This window comes from Scyliorhinus canicula, chromosome 19 (assembly GCF_902713615.1).
Source record: "Scyliorhinus canicula chromosome 19, sScyCan1.1, whole genome shotgun sequence".
In the NCBI taxonomy this organism is placed as follows: domain Eukaryota; kingdom Metazoa; phylum Chordata; class Chondrichthyes; order Carcharhiniformes; family Scyliorhinidae; genus Scyliorhinus; species Scyliorhinus canicula.
Window position 1 is genome coordinate 97,099,638 of NC_052164.1, and position 21,278 is coordinate 97,120,915.

At 45.2% G+C, this 21,278-nt stretch overlaps 1 protein-coding gene across 4 annotated transcripts in view; it reads right to left on the bottom strand.

The window, feature by feature from the left end:
- Positions 1-14,665: 14,665 nt before the first annotated feature.
- rnf214 (ring finger protein 214) overlaps positions 14,666-21,278 on the bottom strand; it is a 48,586-nt gene continuing 41,973 nt past the window's right edge. For 3 of the 4 annotated variants that reach the window (XM_038779347.1, XM_038779348.1, XM_038779349.1), the window contains 3 exons: positions 21,065-21,199; positions 17,996-18,091; positions 14,666-15,049 (listed from right to left, as the gene is read on the bottom strand). In XM_038779347.1, coding sequence (XP_038635275.1) covers positions 14,984-15,049; positions 17,996-18,091; positions 21,065-21,199 — 297 coding nt within the window. In that variant the 3' untranslated portion in view covers positions 14,666-14,983. Of the gene's footprint in view, positions 15,050-17,995; positions 18,092-21,064; positions 21,200-21,278 lie in introns of those variants that run through there. The other variant, XR_005458202.1, reaches the window with a different exon arrangement.

The window sequence follows — 21,278 nt, forward strand, 5'->3', positions numbered from 1 at the left end:
GACTCGCAGTAAAGAATAGCTCAGGCACTTTTGAATCATTGATGGTGGGTTATCAATCACGATTGACCCAGCTGCTTTGTTTGGAACTAATGGGCTCTGGTCACGTTGTTTGGTATTAGCAACAAAATCATTCATTTGAAACTCTTCTGTATCAACAAAGACATTAACCTGCTCAAAATAAATGGATTAATGCCTTGGATGAACCAGCAGACAGAGGAATTTCATATATCGGTTGCTAACATTTCTCAACGTGACTTCAACCCCATAGCTAATAATTGCAACTGCTCTGATGCACACTTTATATCATTTTGCATTTAATGTCTTTGTGACCAAGGCTGATGGAGTGTGTGTACAGGAGCTAATTGAATCACAACTTGCTTTATTCTTTCCAACATTGTGCTTGAGCCAAATGTCGAATTGGAAAGCTGTTACTACAATAGTTGAAATGTTTATTTACAACTAGGTCCCCGTGCCTGTTTAACCGACCACCTGCCTCACATTAAACAGGGCACTCTGGGAGATGTTTGCTCGCTTCCCTTCACGGTGGGGCTTATCGCCCAGGCATGCTGGCAATGAGTAGGAAAAGGAAAACTTGCATCTCTGTAGCGCCTTTCACAACCCCAAGACGTCTCAAAGTGCTTTACAACCAATTAGGTACTTTTGCCATCACTGTTGGAATGTGTGGAACGCAACAGTCAATTTGCACGCAGCACGCGCCCACAAATAGCAATGTGATAATGACCAGTTAATTGTTTTTCTAATGATAGTTAAGAAAATGAATATTGCCAGGACACCTGATAAAGCCCCCCTACATATCAAAATAACACCATTAGTATTTTTACATCCACCTGTGGTGCCTTGGTTTAAAATCTCAGCAGAACGATAGCATCTCCAACAGGTTTTTTTTTGGAGTGGGGTGTGGACCCACCGCTTTCAAACTCAAAGATGAGGGTCCTACCCACTTGAGTCGCGGCTGACACCTAGGGACAAATACACTTATCAAGGATGAAGAGGAAAGTTTGCAGGGAGATGGGGTGAGAGTGGAAAAGGCAGCAATCTAAGAGAAACAGTGAAAACAAAATTATAACTTGAGAGACGAAAGCGCTCCCACCAAGTGGAACCTGGTCTCCTGTGGGAAGCCATCTGTTATTGCAGATACCACAAATCTAGTCTAAACAGGACAAATTCACAGGAACAATCACTCCCTTGAAAATAGGGATGGTGGGTGTGCAGACATTAGTTTGCAATACAAATGCCTGTAATGTAGAATATCTGTGCAGTATCTAATTAGATCAATGTTCACCTCTCCTCGGAGGATCTGATGGTTGCACTGTTGACAGATTATCTCTCTGATTATCCCTCTCTGCTCCTTTCTGGGGTGGGTGAACTGTTCATGTGACGCCTTCCAGTTACGCTGCGGAGCAACAGGAGAAGACGATGTAGCACCTCTGAATTAAAACCGTAAATTTGAAGAGCATTCACCTGTCAGCCAAAGAGGTCATTATCAGCATGCTTTAGGACACGGACTACTGCTTACCAATGTCAGAAAAGACAGAACAGATACAGCTTGTCCTCAAAGATGCTGAAAAAAAATTTCGAACTAAATTACATCTATCTGAAAGGGCTCAATATATTTCTTGTTGAGAATCTAGATGGTTGCCTGGGGAATGGTACAGGTGCACAGGTCAGCCTAGTACAGAGCCACATTCCATTCACTGAAGAGCGCCACTGAATCATTTCACTTTCTGCAGCAAATTCGGTGCCTCTCATGATCATTTATTCTTAATGCTAGCCCACAAACAACCAGATCTTAACAAATTCACACAACTTACTATGGCGGGACTTTGAACTCATGAGCTTTAGATTGAAAGTCCAGTATCGTTATCACTGAACTGCCATGTCTCTTATAGTGTATCTTCTAGGGTACTTAATAAATATAAGCATTTTTAAAAAAAAAAGACATGTTTTGACCATTCTTACATTTAGCATTTACCAAATTCGGTGGCTTTGGGATGGCTGGGTAGGTGTCGAGTGTGTGGGGAGGGTGGCACTTTATCTAAGTCCAGACTATAATTCACAGTGTGTCAGGGACAGTTTGCAGCATAATTAAAGTATACAATGTAAGTTTTTCAGATTGTGACCTTGACTTTGCAGTTACTGGTACAGTATAACAATAACAGCAGCCGACAGACAGCTACACCACACCACCCTCAGTTTGGCTACGTTAAATTCTACATTTACAAGGTTTCCGACCCAAGTTGCTGGAAATATCTAGTTACTATAGTAACTTGTGGAGTAGTGGTATTGTGGAGCAGTGATATTGAAAAGTGAAATTGGGTCTTCTCGCTTGACCCCTGCCACCCCCGGAAGGGCTGTGGATTCTATATCATTCAAAACTGAGGTCAATGGGATTTTATAGGATATCAGGGAATGTGCAGCAAAAGGGGGTAAAACATGTTTAGGTATAGATCAATCATAATCTGATTGGAGCAGCATCAAGGGTTGTATGGCCTCCTCCTGTTCTTCTGGTGGTTACCTGTGCTTTGCTGCCACCCTTTAAATGTCTCAATATTAGCTTTGTGCAGTTATGTGAGTGAACATTGCTCCCTTTGGGGGAGAGTAGGGGAGCTAATGGGAACTCTATCTGACCATATTGTTTCCACACTAGAAACCATGAGCCTGATCTTAACTCTGCAAATGAATGGGTTTTGAATAAGTTGGAATCTAGTCCCACCTCCCAACAGTACTTTCACTTGCTGGCCCACGCGATCATTGAGGTTTGGAGAAATGTTTTGTAGGCTGGTAAAGGTCAGACTCAACACTGTGGGAATCGTACAAACGTTCCTGTGCTAGAAATAAACGTGGTTCCCAGTGTGCCACCTCTAATTTTACATCACATCACCAACTCCTATCCTACTCCCTCAAATTTTGTCTGTGTAAAGCTCCATGTGGGCCGGGCATTTTGTGATACTGGACTGTGAAATTTGGCATGCTAGTCAACACGGGAGAGATTGAGACTAAATTGACGACCATCCTCGGAAAGGCACTCTTCAGTTGTGCTTACTGGATACTGATCATGAGCAGGAACCCCAAGTTACCTTTCTCCTGCCTAGCTCAATTATACTGCAGGCGAGGTGAGCTAATTCAGGCAAGGTCTTTCTAGTAAAACAAAATATTTTGGACATTGAAAAGGAGTGTAGGTAAGAATACAAGGGAGAAACAAATCAAAAGGTACGCTGATAGGGTGAGATGAGATAATGTGGCTGCTGGATTTTGTGCAAACAAATGCTGGCAAAGACCAGTTGGGTCTACTGCCTATTGCTCTGCTGTAAATTCCATGTGATATATTCACAAAATGACTTTATCAAGGGAGCAGCTGTAAAAGAGGGTATAAGTTGATCAAAAGCACAAAGGCTAAAGTAAGTGGAATCACTGATGTAATGACTTTAACAATCATGAGAACAATTCTCATCCAGCATCCCCTCTCCGGACGTCCCCTTTCACCATCAATCCTGTCAACAATGATTTTGCTAAAGATGCTTAACAAACACTCGCTGTACACATGAACAGAGCTAACAGATGGAACACCAACGTCCTCCTAAAGACACATTTATATTATACCTCATGCTGCATGCATTTCTTGTCAACTTCTCCGATTGCGCATTCATGTGTCTACATTTATAATGGGAAGATCCTGTGTAAACATGTCATTCTGTAATTGCAGTCCATTGCCAGTGGCGGCGCTGTAACATATTTTGCACACTCAGCTATTGGATCGACTGCAGATAAAGGACAGGATTACCGGTCCCTCGGCGGCGTGCTATTCGCCGGCGGTGGGATTCTCTCTTCCCACCACTTGTCAATGGAATTTCCCATTGAAGACATCCCAGGCTGCCGGAAAACCCACGAGTGGGGGTGCACTGCCAGAAAAGAGAATTCCAGCCAAACGCACAATGTTGTAATTGACCAAAAAACATGTACAGGATGTCGGAGACTGAATTACATTATTCCCCATGAAAGATTCAGAATACTTCTCCACATAGCATGATTTTCACTTGTCCTCCTTTTAGTCTGCTGGGCATGACAACATAATAATAACCTGTATTATTGTCACAAGTAGACTTACTTTAACACTACAATGAAGTCATTGTGAAAATATGACATGTCACTTTCTGTACACATCGAAACACAGAGAGCTGGAAAGGATCATACCAATCGATCCGGCTGACTCCACGTTTCAGAAATAGAATACATAGTTCATTATTTCTGAGTCCGAAGGTCATAGGTCGAAGTTCCATTCCAGATGGAGCACAAAAGTCTGAGGCACCACTGCCCTGGGGTGAGCCTTAGGAACGAGGCCTTGTCTACCCTCACAGATAGACCAGTTCAAGGAGGAGCAGGGTATCGTCACCAGTGTCCTGGGTTAAAAAAAAATGAATACTGATCAATGTCACAAAAAAAAACAGATTATCTGGTCATTATCACATTGCTGTTTATGGGAGCTTGCTGTACACAAGTTGGCTGCCACGTTTCCCTCATTACAACACTGACTACGCTTCAAAAATACCTCGTTGTCTGCAGAGTGCTATGGAATACAATGCAGCCATGAAAGGTGCTATACAAATGAAAGTCCTTTTTTTTCTGGTTTACTTAAATCCCTCGATTGATTTTTCTCAGCAAATGCCTGTTCAGCTCTCTCTGAAAGACGCTGCCAGCAATCTCAATTATTCCTTCTGCAGCTCCTTCCAAACATTCACCATTCTGCTAGTTGTATGCACCTATCCCGCTGCCCAGCTTCATTCCAATGATACCCTGTATAACTCTCATCTAACAGTTTGAACAATGGGTTTGGATAGGAGGGTGGGGGAGGGCAGGGAGATGTCATATTAATGTATATTTATTTTACGATCAAATCTAAGCAATATTGTTAAATGACAAGTTCACAGCTGTTCATTCACAAAGTCTGGTATAGAACAGAAAGTCCAACTTGGAGAAAGGTGAATAACCTTTAACTGTTATAGGTCATATTCATTATAATTACAAGGACACTTTGTACCTCCATTTCTGCCCAAATCAAGTGAATGTCTTTTTGAAACCTATGGTACTACTAAAAAAAACTTGTATATGTAATGTGTAAAGATCCTAGTGGTAGCTGAAATGTATCTGTAATATGCAATTGTTAAGTCCGACTTTATGTGTATAAGCCATAAGAATGATTTGTATGATGAAGAAAAAAGTTCTAAAATTCAGAATAGTTTATCAGATTATTATTAATTCTTTTCCTCCTCAAAAAGCCTTTGAACCAATCACTCTTTGTGTCTTGGAATTCACCGACATACGGAAGTTAATATGTATGAATTCACACATTTTGTCTGTGCAACTCAAATCCTAGTTTACAGAACTCTGTCTCCACCAAATTCTCTCTCCGCCTCTCTTTAAAAATGCGATTCACGCAGGGGTCTACCCAGGAGAAATAAAAACAGAAAACGCTTGGAATACTGAGGTGAGGAAGCATCTGTGGAGATGCTTCAGGTCAATTTCCCTTTCAGCCATGAACTGCGTCTCTCCACATACGCTGCCAGACTTGCTGAGTATTTCCAGCATTTTCTATTTTTATTTCAGATTTCTAGCCTCCCCAGTATTCCTCTTTGCAGTTGGCGAAGATCGCTGAGTGCTTTTTCCCTCGACCTGCGTGTCGCTGCTCATCGGGAGTGACTGGGGTGTTCAGTCAGGGGGCGGGGTCCGTAGCAGACATCACCTTCTTGCTCCAGTGTCCACACTGGCCCTCAGAAGGCACTGAACGGTGGATGCTCAATAACAACAACTAGAGTCAAATGCATTTAATCCTTCCCAAACAGGGAGCACAGATGCTCCAAACCACGTTGCCAGTTTGTGTCTCATTCTAAAATGGAAAACAGTTTGGAGTTGACTTTTTTTTAAATTATTTTTTTTTTGTTTTAAGCAGCAGGTCCGTCGTGGGGAAAGTGCAGTAATCCCCCAGGTAAGAAACTGATGCACATCACTTTGTGCAGCTATAGAAGTATCATGCAAAAATTGTACGTCATTTATAGATAGATATATTTTGAAGACTCACGGAATGCGAGTGTTGCTGGGCAGGTCAGCATTTGTTGCCCATTCCTGATTGCCCTTGTTGAGAAGGTGGTCACTGCTGGCCACATGGTGTAGGTACACCCACAGTGCTGTTAGGGAGGAAGCTCCAGGAATTGGGCCCAACACCAGTAGAAGAACGGAGAGATAGTTCCACATCAGGATGGTGTGTAACTTTTGAAATAGAATTTGCAGGTGATGGTGCTCCCTTTGACATGGTAGAGGCCATGGATTTGAAAGGTGCTGTCGAATGGGACTTGGCAAGTTGCTGCCGTGCATCCTTGGCAAGTTGCTCCAGCTGTGCACCAGTGGTGGAGAGACTGAATGCCGAAGGTGGTGGCGGGGGTGCCAATCAAACAAGCTACTTTGTTCTGTTGTCTAGTTTCTTGAGTGCTGGAACTGCACTCAACAGATAAATGGAGATTATTCCATCACACACCTGATTTGTGCCTCATAGATGGTGGAAATGCTTTGGGGAGGCAGGAGATGAAATGCCCGAGACAGATTCTTAGCTCTGACCTGCTCTTGTAGCCGTAGTATTTATATGGTTGTTCCAATTCAGTTTCTGGTCAATTGTAACCCCCCCTCCCACACTCCCTCCCCTGGATGTTAATAGTAAAGAATTCAGCAGCGGTAATGCCATTCTCACCGGTAACAGAATCGGTGAGGGCTTTGCGCCGATTTTCCCGTCGTGAAACACCACGGATCTACCGTTGCCGTCCGCCCTTAGCCTCAGGAACGGAGAATCCAGCCCATTGTCTCTTGTTGACGATGGACATTGCCTCGTGTTTGTGTGGCATGATTGTTACTTGCCACTTTTCAACCCAAATCAGCACGTTTGAATATAGATACGGACTACTTCAGTATCGGAGGAGTCACAAATCACACTGCACATTGTGCAAGCATCAACATCCCCATATCTGATTGCATGATGGAGGAAAGGTTAGTGATGAAACAGCTGAAGATGGTTGGGCCTTGTGCCTACTCTGAGGAACTCCTACAGAGATATGCTCAGGCTGGGGTAATTGGCCTCCGACAACCACCTTCCTGATAATTTGATCAGCGATTATTGTATTCAATGGCAAAGTGAGCACAAAGGGCCACGCCTGCTCCTATTGCTGATGTTCTGTGTGCTGGCCATGACTTCTAACAGTCAAAATATTTCCCATTGATTTCAGATTTGCTGAGGCTCCTTGATATTGCACTCGGTCAAATGCTTCCTTGATGCCAGGACAGTCACTCTCACCTCAACGCTTTAGTTCAGCTCTTTTGCCAAGCTTCTGACCAACAATGGAGTCAGGAGCAGAGCAGCCTCGGTGGAACCAAACCCAGCATAAGTGAGGCGGTCATTTGCTGGAGGGGCTGTTTGATTGCACATTTGCTGATAATTAAGGTTGGCCTGAAGTGGCGTTAATTGGCTGGTTTAGATTCGTCCTGCTGCTTTTTATGGACACATCATAACCTGGGTAATTTTCCCATATGCATGCTAACGCACTTACACCAATTACATTGTTCCTGTGTTTAAGCAGATAAATGATTAGAGGTCACCCCCAAAACCTCACGTTTGTGCCAGGCGTTTCTGTGTAACATGGTGGAGATATGGGGCTAGATTCTCTGATTTGCAGACAGCGGAGTGGGAACAGTGGCGTTTTACGCCAGAAAAAATGGTGCAACAGCTGCACCGATCCTCCGTCTAGTGGGGAGCTAGCAGTCGCGCAGTGTAAAGCTGCTGGCTTTACCTGCGGATACGGCAGAGTCTGTGGCTGTGCATGCGCACGGCGGCAGCCGCATGGTGCAGTATGGCGCTGGTCGCACGCAGATCTGGGCCTACCAAATAATGTCCACCATAGACCTCCTTCGCCAACCCCGAATCCCCCCCCCCCCCCCCACACCGGCCAGCGCCGCTGGACCTCAATCGACAGCCGCCACGCAGGATCCACAAAATACCAGAAGTGTTCCACGCTGTCAGGAACTCGGCCCATCGAACGTGGAGGGCCTCATGTGATGCCCTTCAGGTATGCTGTTTTTGAGGGGGCGGAGCATTGTAAAAGCAGCACCAACCCCGCCTTCGGCGTCAGCGACCAGAGAATCACGCCCATGAGATTTACAGTGTGAGGATCTCTTCACCCCCACCCCCCCCCCCAACCCACTGGTAAGCAGCCTGAATTCAGATGTTGGTTTTGATCCTCACGAACGTTCCTCGCAAAGTAATTTTACCATCTTATTGTTCTAATACTACTGGTTTAGCTCACTCAGCTAAATCGCTGGCTTTTAAAGCAGACCAAGCAGGCCAGCAGCACGGTTCGATTCCTGTACCAGCCTCCCCGGACAGGCGCCGGAATGTGGCGACTAGGGGCTTTTCACAGTAACTTCATTGAAGCCTACTCGTGACAATAAGCGATTTTCATTTTTCATTTCATTTCTTCCCCCGAACGGAGAAGGTTGGCAGGGGCTCAAATAGAGATTTACAAGATGATGAGTCGTTTGGCTGGATAAGTGCTGCTCCCCATTGATTTAATGGGGTCATTGATTTTTAAATCATTGACAAGAGAACTCCAGTGAAGATGATTTCACAGCGTTGTCAGCATCTGCAATGCTCTATTTGAAAAGGGTCTGGAAACCACTTCCCTAAATAATTGCAGAAGTGAGTCAGAACCAGTTGAGGGCAGGGAACTTATTAGGGTTAGGGACAGAACAAAAGATAGGAATAAGTAATAACCTACTCTTTCCAAGAGCCAGGACAGACATGATGGGCCGCATGGCCTCGATCCGAGCTGTAAACGTCTTTGGCACAAAACACAATGGATATTGCGGGCAGCCCTCTCAAAAACTGCAGAGCTGGGAGTTGCCAGTCTAAAAGAGACATTCTAAATGAATCGTACAGCAAAAGAAACAAAGGGTCAGTTTTCCCGTCACACGACAAGTGAAAACTCTGAAATACATGAAATGAAATGAAAATCGCTTATTGTCACGAGTAGGCTTCAATGAAGTTACTGTGAAAAGCCCCTAGTCGCCACATTCCGGCGCCTGTCCGGGGAGGCTGGTACGGGAATCGAACTGTGCTGCTGGCCTGCTTGGTCTGCTTTAAAAGCCAGTGATTTAGCCAAGTGAGCTAAACCAGCCCCTTCAGTGTTTCAGTGTTTTGTCTCAGCTGTTTCTTTTGCTGCAGCTTTTACAGAGAAACTGATCCGGACCCTCTAATGAGCAAATTAATGTTTTCAGGCGACATTAAAGAATTATGCATATTCATTTTTATTCACAATCATCTCAGGTAGGAGGCGAAAACAAATGTTATTAATCATAATTCTGCGGGGGCTGTGTTATAAAATTATTAGAAACCACAAGTTTCATTGCGATTCTGTATTCCAAATTGGACCTTTTAAAAGGGAGCTACAAAAAAAATCTAGTGTAGTTCCAGTGGTAAAGGAATAATTCACCTGTAGGATCAAAGGGTTTCAATGCTGGTTAAGATCCAGATTTGGTAGTTCTGACAAGACGATGGGAGCATTTATTCGTCCAAACTCAGGATAGATTCATTTTTTAAAAAAATTTAGATTACCCAATTATTTTTTCCAATTAAGGGGCAATTTAGCGTGGCCAATCCACCTACTCTGCACATTTTTGGGTTGTGGGGGCGAAACCCACGCAGACACAGGGAGAATGTGCAAACTCCACACGGACAGTGAATCAGAGCCGGGATCGAACCTGGGACCTCAGCGCCGTGAGGCGGTTGTGCTAACCACTAGGCCACCGTGCTGCCCAGGATAGATTCATAACCATTCCCAACAATTAGAACACACTGTGATGCTCAGTATGGTGAAGACCTACCTTCATCGCTCATTCATGATATCCCGTCCTGCCAGAGGCTTTATTGCATAGAGAATATTGGTGATGTTTCAGTTGCCATGGTAGCATGCACATCGATGTTGCAGTCTAGAACCATGAGTAGCGACAGTAGAGGCTCCAACATTCTTTTTACCAGATGACTGGCCGGAAATCTCTCCGGCTCCCAGCTGACATTGCCGAGTGCTGGAAGGATTTTCAGGTTGATGTTCACGAACTTAACCTCCGCGGCGATCAAGTCCTGGGGTGGGAGCCTCTGGCTCAGGAGGCAGGGACGCTACCCGGTGTATTGACCTCCAAACAATACTGGGGTCAATGTAAAATATGCAATTGAACTTTCAAAAATAGCCCTGCGCATAAAATAAACTTACAAGTTTTGCAGGGTGAGGAAATACACTTTGACCTTGATCCACTATTTGTTCTTATTCTTGCAATTCCTCCCTCCAAGCTGTGGCTCCGGCGCTCCTTTAAGGCCCTGGAAGCATCAGGTCCCAGGCACTCCCAGAAGAAAGGCTGCTCCTGCAGCAGCAGCAGTGCTGGTCCCTTGCTCCAGTTGGAAGAAAATAAGAACCGGCCCCTCGAGCCTTCTCCACCATTCAATAAGATCATGGCTGATCTTTTTGTCCACTTACCCACCTGCAAATCATAACCTTTTATTCCTTTACTGTTCAAAAATCTACCTATCTTTGCCTTAAAAATATTTAACGAGGTAGCCTCAACTGCTTCACTGGGCAGGAATTCCACAGATTCACAAGCCTTTGGGTGAAGAAGTTCCTCCTCAACTCAGTCCAAACGCCCCTTATTAGGGGGCTATGCCTCCTAGTTCTAGTTTTACCCGCCAGTGGAAACAACCTCCCTCCTTTCCGATCCCCTTCATAATTTTATGTTTTTATAAGTTTCCCCCCTCATTTTTCTAAATTCCAATGAGTATAGCCCCAGTCTACTTAGTCTCTCCTCATAAGCTCATCTTCTCAATTCCAGAATCAATCTGGAGAATCTCCTCTGCACACCCTCCAGTGCCAGAACATCCTTGCTCAAGTGAGGAGACCAAAACTGTGCAGTACTCCAGGTGTGGCCTCACCAGCACCCTATACAGCTGCAACACAACACCCCTGCTTTTAAACTCCATCCCTCTTGCAATGAAGGACAAAATTCCATTTGCCTTCTTAATGACTTGCTGCACCTGCAAACCAACTTTCTGCGATTCATGCACAAGGACACGCAGCTCCTTTTGCATGGGAGCATGCTGCAATTTTTTAACCATTTAAATAATACATTTTACTGTTATCCCTACCAAAATGGATGACCTCACCTTTATCAACATTGAACTCCATCTGCCAGACCCTTCCCTTAAACTATCTATATCCGTCTGCAGACTTTCAGTATCCTCTGCACACTTGGCTCTACCATTCATCTTAACGTAATCTGTGAACTTTGGCACATTACACCTGGTCGGCAACTCCGGATCGTCGATGTAAATTGCGAACAAACTAGGCCCTGCCTGCAGCGCAAACTGTGATCAGGCAAGCCTGCAGGCAGGCAATCCACAACAGTCTCTCTCTCCAGCTCGTTCCCTCTTCTCAAGAAAATAAGTAAACAAAAATAAATAAAGATTCCTCTTCTCTCTACCTGCAGAGAAACAGGAAAGTCCAAAGTTCCTCCACAGGGAAGGCAGTCAGCAGGGCTGTAGCTCTAGACGAGAGGCATGATAGGAATGAGCATACCGTTGACTACCAGATAATTCCCATTTTAAACAAATCAAATAGCCAATTAAACTACATCAAATAAACAAGGGATCCACCATTTGTTTACTCCCATAGCGCTTTGGGAACTGTGTAGTAGAATTCCTCACTGGATTGAAACAGGTAAGGATAGGGATCTCATTCTATCAGGATTGATCCCACTCCCCAAAGTCACCGTTGAGAAGATAGTGCCAGCTGGAACTCGAATGCAAAGTTTGCATCTTGGAAAATTGATCCTGCGTGACTGTGCGGAGTTGGGTGAGTGACGAGGAGACTGTGCTGCCAATAGCAGTCTTACACAATAATAAAAACACCCATGCGGAGAAGGCACCTTAAATAAACGGCAGAGATCCAGCTTCATTTAGAGCTCATGCACCCAAATTATTTCAAGCTTGCACCAGAATAAAAGCAAAAACGTGCACAGTAACAGGTCGCACCGTAAAAGATGCTGACTAATCCAAGGTTCATGTGACACCCTCCCAACTGGACGGGTCGACAGCACAACTGAATTCTTCAGAATAATCGAATTCTTCGGAACAATGCAGGAGGCCAGCTGACTGACAGGACATTATTGGTTGGCCCATTATCTTGCCTAAGCAGCAACTCATTGCTTTTGAAACTGCTGCACCCGCGCCTGCTAATACGCCTAATCACATTTTACAAAGAGTCAACAAAATCAGATAACACACACCGCCGAGACAGAACAAGAGAGATGAGGCTGTCTGGAGTGGGTGGTTCAGTGGTTAGCACTGTTGCTTCACAGCTCCAGCGTTCCAGGTTCGATTCCCGGCTTGGGCTACTGTCTGTGCGGAGTCTGCACGTTCTCCCCGTGTCTGCGTGGGTTTCCTCCGGGTGCTCCGGTTTCCTCCCACAAGTCCCATAAGACATTCTTGTTAGGTGAATTCTCCCTCCGTGTACCCGAACAGGCGCCGAAATGAGGCGACTAGGGGCTTTTCACAGTAACGTAATGGCAGTGTTAATGTAAGCCTACTTGTGACACTAATGAAGATTATTATTATTGCATTTATACTTTGCAGAAAACAAATAAACAACTGCAGTTACGATTCCTTGCAATGACAAAATAAACCTGATAAAGGAGAGAGATATGACAGCACAAATCCCCTCGTGGGGTTAGTGGAGTCATTATCTGTGGCATCAACAGTAGTTTTCGGTTCTGCATGAATTGAATAGGATAAACTGATTATTACAGCAAAAGTGAATGATGAATCCAGTGCGTACGGTTTATCTTTGGCTCTTGCTCTTATACAAAAGCATTCACAGTTTGTCAGTGCATTTATGCAATCTACATATCTCACCTTGTGACAATTAGATCAGTTTTTCTCCTTCACTCCAACACATGACTTCACAGTCAGGAGTTGAGATGAATGGACATCCCATTGTTTACTGAAGGAAGAACTAGTTTGGTGCAAAGTTATATAGGGCATTTCATCTGCACCTGTGGCGGGTTTCGGTAGGAACAGGCTTCAGCAGGGCTTGGGGCCAAGCTGGGGGTGGGGTGGGGGGTAAGAGAGGATGGTGAGGAAAAGGAGCGGGGTGGGCTCCCATTGTTCCGATCTTGCTGGGAAGCATGTGCACAGACACCAAATTAGGGCAAAATCAAGCGAGTTGTGATGCCCTCGAACTCTGTTTTAGGTTCTCACATGAGGAATGAGCACCCGAATTATGTAGCAGATCTCACGGTGTCAACACTTGAAAAGCAAAGTGCCAGACCTCCCTCTCTCAGAATGACAAGAGTCAATGCGCAGAGTGGGCAGGGCAAGCCTCTCATCCAGCGATGGGCAACCTAGGCTGGTGAGTGGGCCGCATGAGTGACCCTCCTTCACCTCAAGAGGGCTGCAAGATTGAAATCGGGCTTATTCACGAACCATGACCCATGAATAAGATGTAATATTCTTTACTCTTTCAAGGGACGTGGGTGTCACAGGCAAGGCCAGCATTTGTTGCCCATCCGTAACTGCCCTCGAGCCGAGTGGCGTTTTAAGAGTCAATCACATTGCTGTGGGTCTGGAGTCACATGTAAGCCAGACCAGGTAAGGATGGCAGATTTCCTTCCCTGAAGGACATTAGTGGACCAGATGGGTTTTACAACAATTCCAGATATTTTACTGAGTTTAAATTCCACCACCTGCCTTGGTGGGATTCGAACCCAGGTCCCCACAGCAGTATCCTGGGTCTTTGGATTACTAGCCCAGCGACAATACCACTACACCACCGCCTCCCCATAATATTTCATAATGAGATATAGAAAATGCTCAATCATTTATATATTAATAGAACTATTAACTTAAGCAAAATAAATATTTATACGTTGGACGCAGAGGGAGCGCACAGCTCTCACAGTCAATGTTGTGAACAGTCAGCAAAATGTCTCGTGGGCCGCATTCAGAACCCAACGGGCTGCATGTGCAACCCCCCCCCCCCCCCCGGGCCGCAGGTTGCCCACTACTGCACTGGATCCGAGCTTGACAGCAACAGGCATCTGACCTGATCTCAGGCTTGATCGGTGCCAAAAGGCCGAGAAGCGATCCACGGCCCAGTGCAAACTGGGGGCTTGTGATGGCAAATCAGAAATTCTCCATGGTTGGAAGGGATGGGATTAGCCTCAATATCTGGGACAATGGGGTGGAAGTAAATTGAACACCGACAACGTATAAACCTCCAATTTCTTGCTCGTTTTTATCTTTAAAGTTCCGGCCAAGATATTTCTTTAAGCTGCTAACTGTCAACAAGCCTCCCCCACAGAGAGAGTTGAGAGAACACGGCAGTACATGGTTCTCTTAAAGCTCGCCCGTTGCTTTTGTCTCGCAACTTAGCTTCAGTCCTACCAAAAAAGAATATTCAAAGACACCCTGTTCACTGCAAACCGATGCTTCCAAAACAGAAAAACAATGGAGGAACACAACAAAGTTTGCTGCATGCATAATGTGACCATCAATAACAAACTCTGCATATTTTCTCCCCAAAAAATCAATTTTATTCTTCGGAGAAATGAGGGAATCTCATAGCAGCATTAACTCTCTAAAAATAGAAAACCAGCATAATATTTTTTTCCCAACATTTTTAGAACATTGGTGTCAATTTAATATGAACCAACACGTTTGTGATTTGTCAGCTGCCCACTTTGAGCTCTTTTTTTTTCTTTCGAAACATAAATAGCGCACATCATACTCAGAAGTGCAATGCTGTCAGAATGCTCCACGTATGAAGAACAACGTCAGGACAGCATGGATTCCTCCACCTCCGCCAGTCCTGCCCGTTGGAAACATGTATTATCTCGGTGTGGGGCAGAAAGGGCAGCTACTGTTTTTGTTGGACTGTGCCCAGAATTTGATGCACTGCGGAAAAAAAAAACACCAAAGACAAAATTAAAAGCAGAAAGCAAATTGCAGGTAGGCACCATCTGATAAGCCGGAATTTAAAAAAAAAACACATTTCCTGGGCAAATCATTGCAAACTGAAACACAGGTCTGAGAGGTCAAGTATCTATGGAGGGAGGGGACTTGATGAATCAAATCATCTTTTCTCGATGAACGTTTGATGTACTTAAAAAATTTAAGTAGGAACCACAGGAAACATGCAAGTGTTTTTCTAGAAAGGGATAACTGATCACTTGAATAGAAATAATGTGCAGGGGTACAGGGAAAAGGCAGGGTTATGGGTCAAAGTCATTACGCTCGTTTGGGGAGCTGGTGCAGTCACGATGGGCCAAATGGCCTCCTTCTGCACCGTTACTATTTGTCATTCTGTGAAAATTCTGCCGGGCTATCTGCCCAAACTGAATGCCGGTGTAAGGTGGCACTCAATTCTTTTAAATCCATTAGTCTATCACGGCTTTACATTTGCTCTACCAAATCTGAAGAGCAACTACCCTTAACGTTACTGACCTCAGTTGTGATAACCATGGGAAGGAGACAGAGTAAGATGTAACACAAGTGTTGCCTGAAGCATTTTCTGGATCACCCATGTTACGATCCCAGACCAGACCCCAACAATTGCTAGGGTACTGACAGAAACCCCAATATTTTATTTCATTTGTAAAACTGTGAGGAAAGTATACTTCACTCCAGGAATGATTCCACGCATAAATAGGGCTATGGTATACTAAAACAAACTTGATTACTAACACAGTATTACTAACATCAGCATCTTAAAGAAAATAGCTTACAATTACCAGTTAATGCTTAACAATAACATGAAACACAAAGTACAAACTGCTATTTTTTATTCCACTCAAGCAAAACCCACCACAGGTCAAAATCCATTTTTAAATACAGTTAGCCAACCCAGGAATACTTGCTGAAAAGAGATGTCTTGGATAAACCAATTTGAGAGAGAGATCCTTCAGGAACCACCTGCAGATGTTTGTCTGTGTCAAGCTGCTGCTTAACCCGTTAGCCTTTTCAGAAACTTTTTAATAAACTGCTTTGTGAAAAACTGTTTGGCTATACACAGTCAAATCTTTAGTTGACTGTTTCGCCAGAACACCCGACTGCTTCAGCCCCTGGCTCCTCCCAGTAATGACATCATCTTGCTAAGCTAAAACAGAATGTCTCTAATTATCCCCTGGAAATCGTCTTTATGTAAACAAAAGTCCATTAGCCCAGCTTCAGGTAAACAATATCCATGGAGAAAATAATAATCTCATTTTTACGATGCTTTAAATTATCTCTGTTGGAGCCACAAAGCCTAGCTGTCTTTCAAACCAGTTTTTTTTTTAAACAACATCACTGCAGCAGTCAGCTATACACCTAACCCAAGCTTTTAACCCTTACAGCACCAAATACTTTTAATAACACGTCTGAAATTCCTACATTCATCACACCTGCACCACCCAAACGCCAAGGCTGCAGGCAAACCAGCTCCTCAAATCAGAATGCTCCAGGCAGACGTGGGGAGTGTTATTATCCCAAAACTCACAGGACCGAGGGTGGGATGGGGACTGATGGTCCAAGGTTGGCTTGGATAGTGTTGTGTAGTCATCTCGTCACAAGTAGCTGGTTTAGCTCACTCGGCTAAATCGCTGGCTTTTAAAGCAGACCAAGCAGGCCAGCAGCACGGTTCGATTCCCGTACCAGCCTCACCGGACAGGCGCCGGAATGTGGCGACTAGGGGCTTTTCACAGTAACTTCATTTGAAGCCTACTCGTGACAAAAAGCGATTTTCATTTCATTTCATTAATACTGCAAAGAGGTTGCTGTGAAAATCCCCTAGTCGCCACACTCCGGCGCCTGTTCGGGGACACGGAGGGAGAATTCAGAATGTCCAATTCACCCGACAAGCACGTCTTTCGCGATGTGTGGGAGGAAACCGGAGCACCCGGAGGAAACCCACGCAGACAAGGGGAGAACGTGCAGACTCTGCACAGGGACCCAAGCCGGGAATTGAACCCAGGTCCCCGGCGCTGTGAAGCAACAATGCTAACCACTGCGCTACCATGCCGCCCTTATTCTACTTCATAATAATAATAGCTTATTGTCACGAGTAGGCTTCAATGAAGTTACTGTGAAAAGCCCCGAGTCACCACATTACGGCGCCTGTTCAGGGAGGCTGGTACGGGAATTGAACCCTTGCTGCTGGCATTGTTCTGCATTACAAGCCAGCGATTTAGCCTACTGTGCTAAACCATCCCCTAAACCTGCAGCCTCTCATTACAATGTTGGGATGAGGGCAGGAATCCTTCCCAGTCTTCCCTCTTAGAAGCCAATGGTGCCTTCCCCACACCTTGCCATTTCCTCCCACAAGATTAGCGAGCGTTACATATCAACAATTTCCACCCGGAATGTTCTGATCTGGAGTATTAAAGGCTCCAGTGCACAACGACTCATCCAACACAATACTGGGGACTTATTGAAATGGTTCCTGACACAAAACTCTTTGGGCAGGATTTCCCAGTCCTGCCTGCCCCGGGATCGGAAATTTCCGCACAAGGGCAACGGCCCTCTCTCTCTGGTTCGGCAAATTATCCATCCACAAGTATTTGGGCCCTAATGTCCAAATAAATATACCCGTTCCTAACAACACGACTCTTGCATGCGGTCGATCAATTAAGACATTTGGAAAGGAGAACAGCAATAAATTAAACTTCTGACGATTTACATTCACAACCGATTACTTATTTTGCGACCAATAGTTTGCAAGCGATTCTGCCCAGTGGTGAAAACATGTCCGCGACCCAAAAACATCCTCAGATGTTTTGCCACAGCTACAGTCTACGATAGAATGTTTTTCACATGAACAGTAGGGTTGGACGCCTGATTAATGTCAGAAAATGGGGCACTCACCTCTCTGTGGACAATGTGTGAACAGCCCATTGGCTGTACTTCACCGACATGCACAACCTTCTGACACATCAGACAGAGCCGTGGACTGCTGGGCATCTAAAGTTTAAAGGAACCCAATTAATACTTACACTGAGCTTCGAACTGATTAAACTCAGTCAATTCAATTATGTCATAGTTCTTTTAAAAAATCTTGGAAACCATCAGGCGATCTTTTTTCAATTTCACTTACGTGATGTGGGCTTCGCTGGCTAGGCCAGCATTTATTGCCCATCCCTACTTGACCTTCAGAAGGTGGTGGTGATTTGCCTTCTTGAACCGCTGCAGTTTTTCACATGTAGGTACACCCATTGTGCTGTTCGGGAGGGAGGGAGTTCCAGGATTTTCTCCCAGCGACAGCGAAGGAACGGCCGATATATTTCCAAGTCAAGGTGATGAGTGACTGGGTGGTGGGGTTCCCAGGTATCTGCTGCTCTTGTCCTTCTGGATGTTAGTGGTCTTCGTTTGGAAGGTGCAGTCTAAGGAACCTTGGTGAGTTACTGCAGTGCATCTTGTAGATGGTACACACGGCTGCCACTGTTCCTCGGTGGTGAAGGGTTTGAATGTTTGTGGAAGGGGGAGCAATCAAGCGGGGCTGCTTTGTCCTGGATGGTGTTGAGCTTCTTGTGTGTTGTTGGAGCTGCACTCATCCAGGCAAGTGGAGAGTATTCCATCAAACTCCTGACTTCTGCCTTGTACCTTGTAGACGGTGGATAGGCTTTGGGAGTCCAGAGGCGAGTTACTCGCTGTAGGATTCCTAGCCTTTGACCTGCCCTGGTAGCCACAGTATTAATGCGGCTAGTCCAGTTCAGTTTCTGATCAATGGTAACCCCCAGATGCGATTGTGGGGGATTCAGCGATGGTAATGCCAATGAATGTCAAGGAGCAATGGTTAGATCCTCTCTTGTCGGAGATGGTCATTGCCTGGTACTTGTGTGGCACGAATGATCTTACATAGGATCAGGAGGCAATCCAGCCCCTCAAACCTGTTGTATCATTTAATGAGATCACCAGTTGATCTGTGTCCTTAAGTCACATGACCGCATAGCCCCAAATACCGTCGGCTGACAGAAATCTATCAATCGCAGATTTAATATGAACAATTGATTTGAGCACCACATGCTGTTTACAGAACAGAGACACAGAGAATCCCTGCAGTGTAGAAGGAAAGTCGGCCCATCGAGTCTGCACCGACTCTCCGAAAGAGCACACGACCAAGGCCCACTTCTCCACCCTATCCCCCGAAACCTTGCACATTAATCATGGTCATATCTATTCAACCTGCACATTTTTGGACTGTAGGGAGAAACCAGGGCACCCGAAGGAAACCCACGCAGACATGGGGAGAACGTGCAAACCCCACACAGATGGTCACCCAAGTCCAGAATCGAACCCAGGTCCCGGGTTCCTCATTTGACTCTTGAAAACCTGAATTATTTAGACTGTTCCTCCTGGTCCTAGACTACCCAGCCAGCAGAAATAGTTTTGTTCCCCTTATTGTCTTGAAAACTTTTTTTTTTTAAAAGTCCAATTAAGGGGCAATTTAGCATGACCAATTCACCTATCCTGCACATCTTTGGGTTGTGGGGGTGAGATCCATGCAGACATGTGGAGAATGCGCAAACTCCACATGGACTGTGACGTAGGGCCTGGATCGAACCTGGGACCTCGGTGCCGTGAGGCAGAAGTGCTAACCACTGCGCCTCTGTGCCACCCCGTCTTGAAAACCGTTGATCAAAATCACCCCATAACCTGTTAACTTTCAGGAAATACTACCCTAGTTGGTAAATTCTCTCCTCGCTCTTGTACAATTAAAACAAAGTGTCTGTCAGTGCCAGGTCACTGTGTCAACGTTGCATGAATTAGCATTCAAAATCTGTATTTCACAGCTTCACTTCGCCCGGTTTCACTTCAATCTATCCAGCTCCTTCACTAATACGCGCGCACTTCAATTCGAATTATCTGTCCGACAGCCAACTCCCTACGACGTCAGCAAACAGAATAACACTAATTTACAAACTCTTAATCAAACCTCTCATTCGGATTACAACCCTCGATCTGTGGCTCTTCCAACTCTGCTGATCCAGTGGCTCAAACAGCATAACCATGTCAGCATTTGGGAAGAGTGGGCTGCAAATTTTCCCACTTGCTGGAAGCGCCTTGGTTAAAAAAATATCCTGCAATGTTCACCCTGGGGAAGGTAGGGAGTTGTGGCGGGGGTGGGGGCAGCGCTGGACCAGTGAACCCCGAACCCAGTGTTGGAAGTTGTTTTAGAAATTGTTACGTCCTCTGCCCCATACACTTCATAGACCCTTATACCCTCCACGCCAATTCAATGCCAACCTAGGCCTGCCAATCAAAGCAGACCAGCAGAGTTTTTGGTTCAGAACTCTCATTGGCAGCCGCAGCCCTTTTTAAAAAAAAAAGTTTAATGAGCGTGTCATTTTAAAAAAAACTTTAGGCCACGACAGTTATTAGACCAGTCTGCCCTTCCAGAACATTTACATCCATTCCATCAATTCATGACTCCTACACTTTGGGTTAAGGTTCCCGAAACAGCACAAAACGGGCTCTGTTTGAACTCGTCCCCTCTTGCGGGCGAGTCCAGAACGAGGTGGAGGTGAGGTGGGGGGGGGGATCGGGATCGGGATCTCTGCTTTAAAATGAGGGAATACCCTTACTGGACAGAGAGGAGGAGAATCCTTTCCTCTCAGAGGAGTTTTGCAACTTAGGAACGCGCTGCCTCAGAGAGTGGAGGATGGGGTGTCATCGAATATCTTTAAGGCAGAGATAGAGAGATTCTTGTCCGGTGAGGAAACCAAGGGTCATTGGGGTAGATGGAAATGTGGAACTGGAAAAACTGATTAGCCATGATCTGATTGAATGGGACAGGCTCGAGGGGCCGAATGGCCTACTTCTGCTTCTATCTCGCTCCAGGGTGGCACCCATCATTTTTCAAGATCCGCGGTCTCCAGCCTGATGTCTTTTGGGCCAGGAGCAGTTTGTACGAAATGGGCAAGGGAATTTACTAACCATCACTGGACTCTCTTGGTATGAAGTCCGAGCTCCAGTTCCCCTGTTCGGCATGGCCAGGTAAGGCTGAGAAGCTGCCAGTGGGAAGTGTCCAGGTGTGTTGGCAGAGACTCGAAATGGATGCATAGGTTGCGCCTGAGTGGAATGGTGGCAGAAGATGTATTTTAAATTGACATTCATTAACATCGGAAACAATTGCATGCTTTAAAGTCTT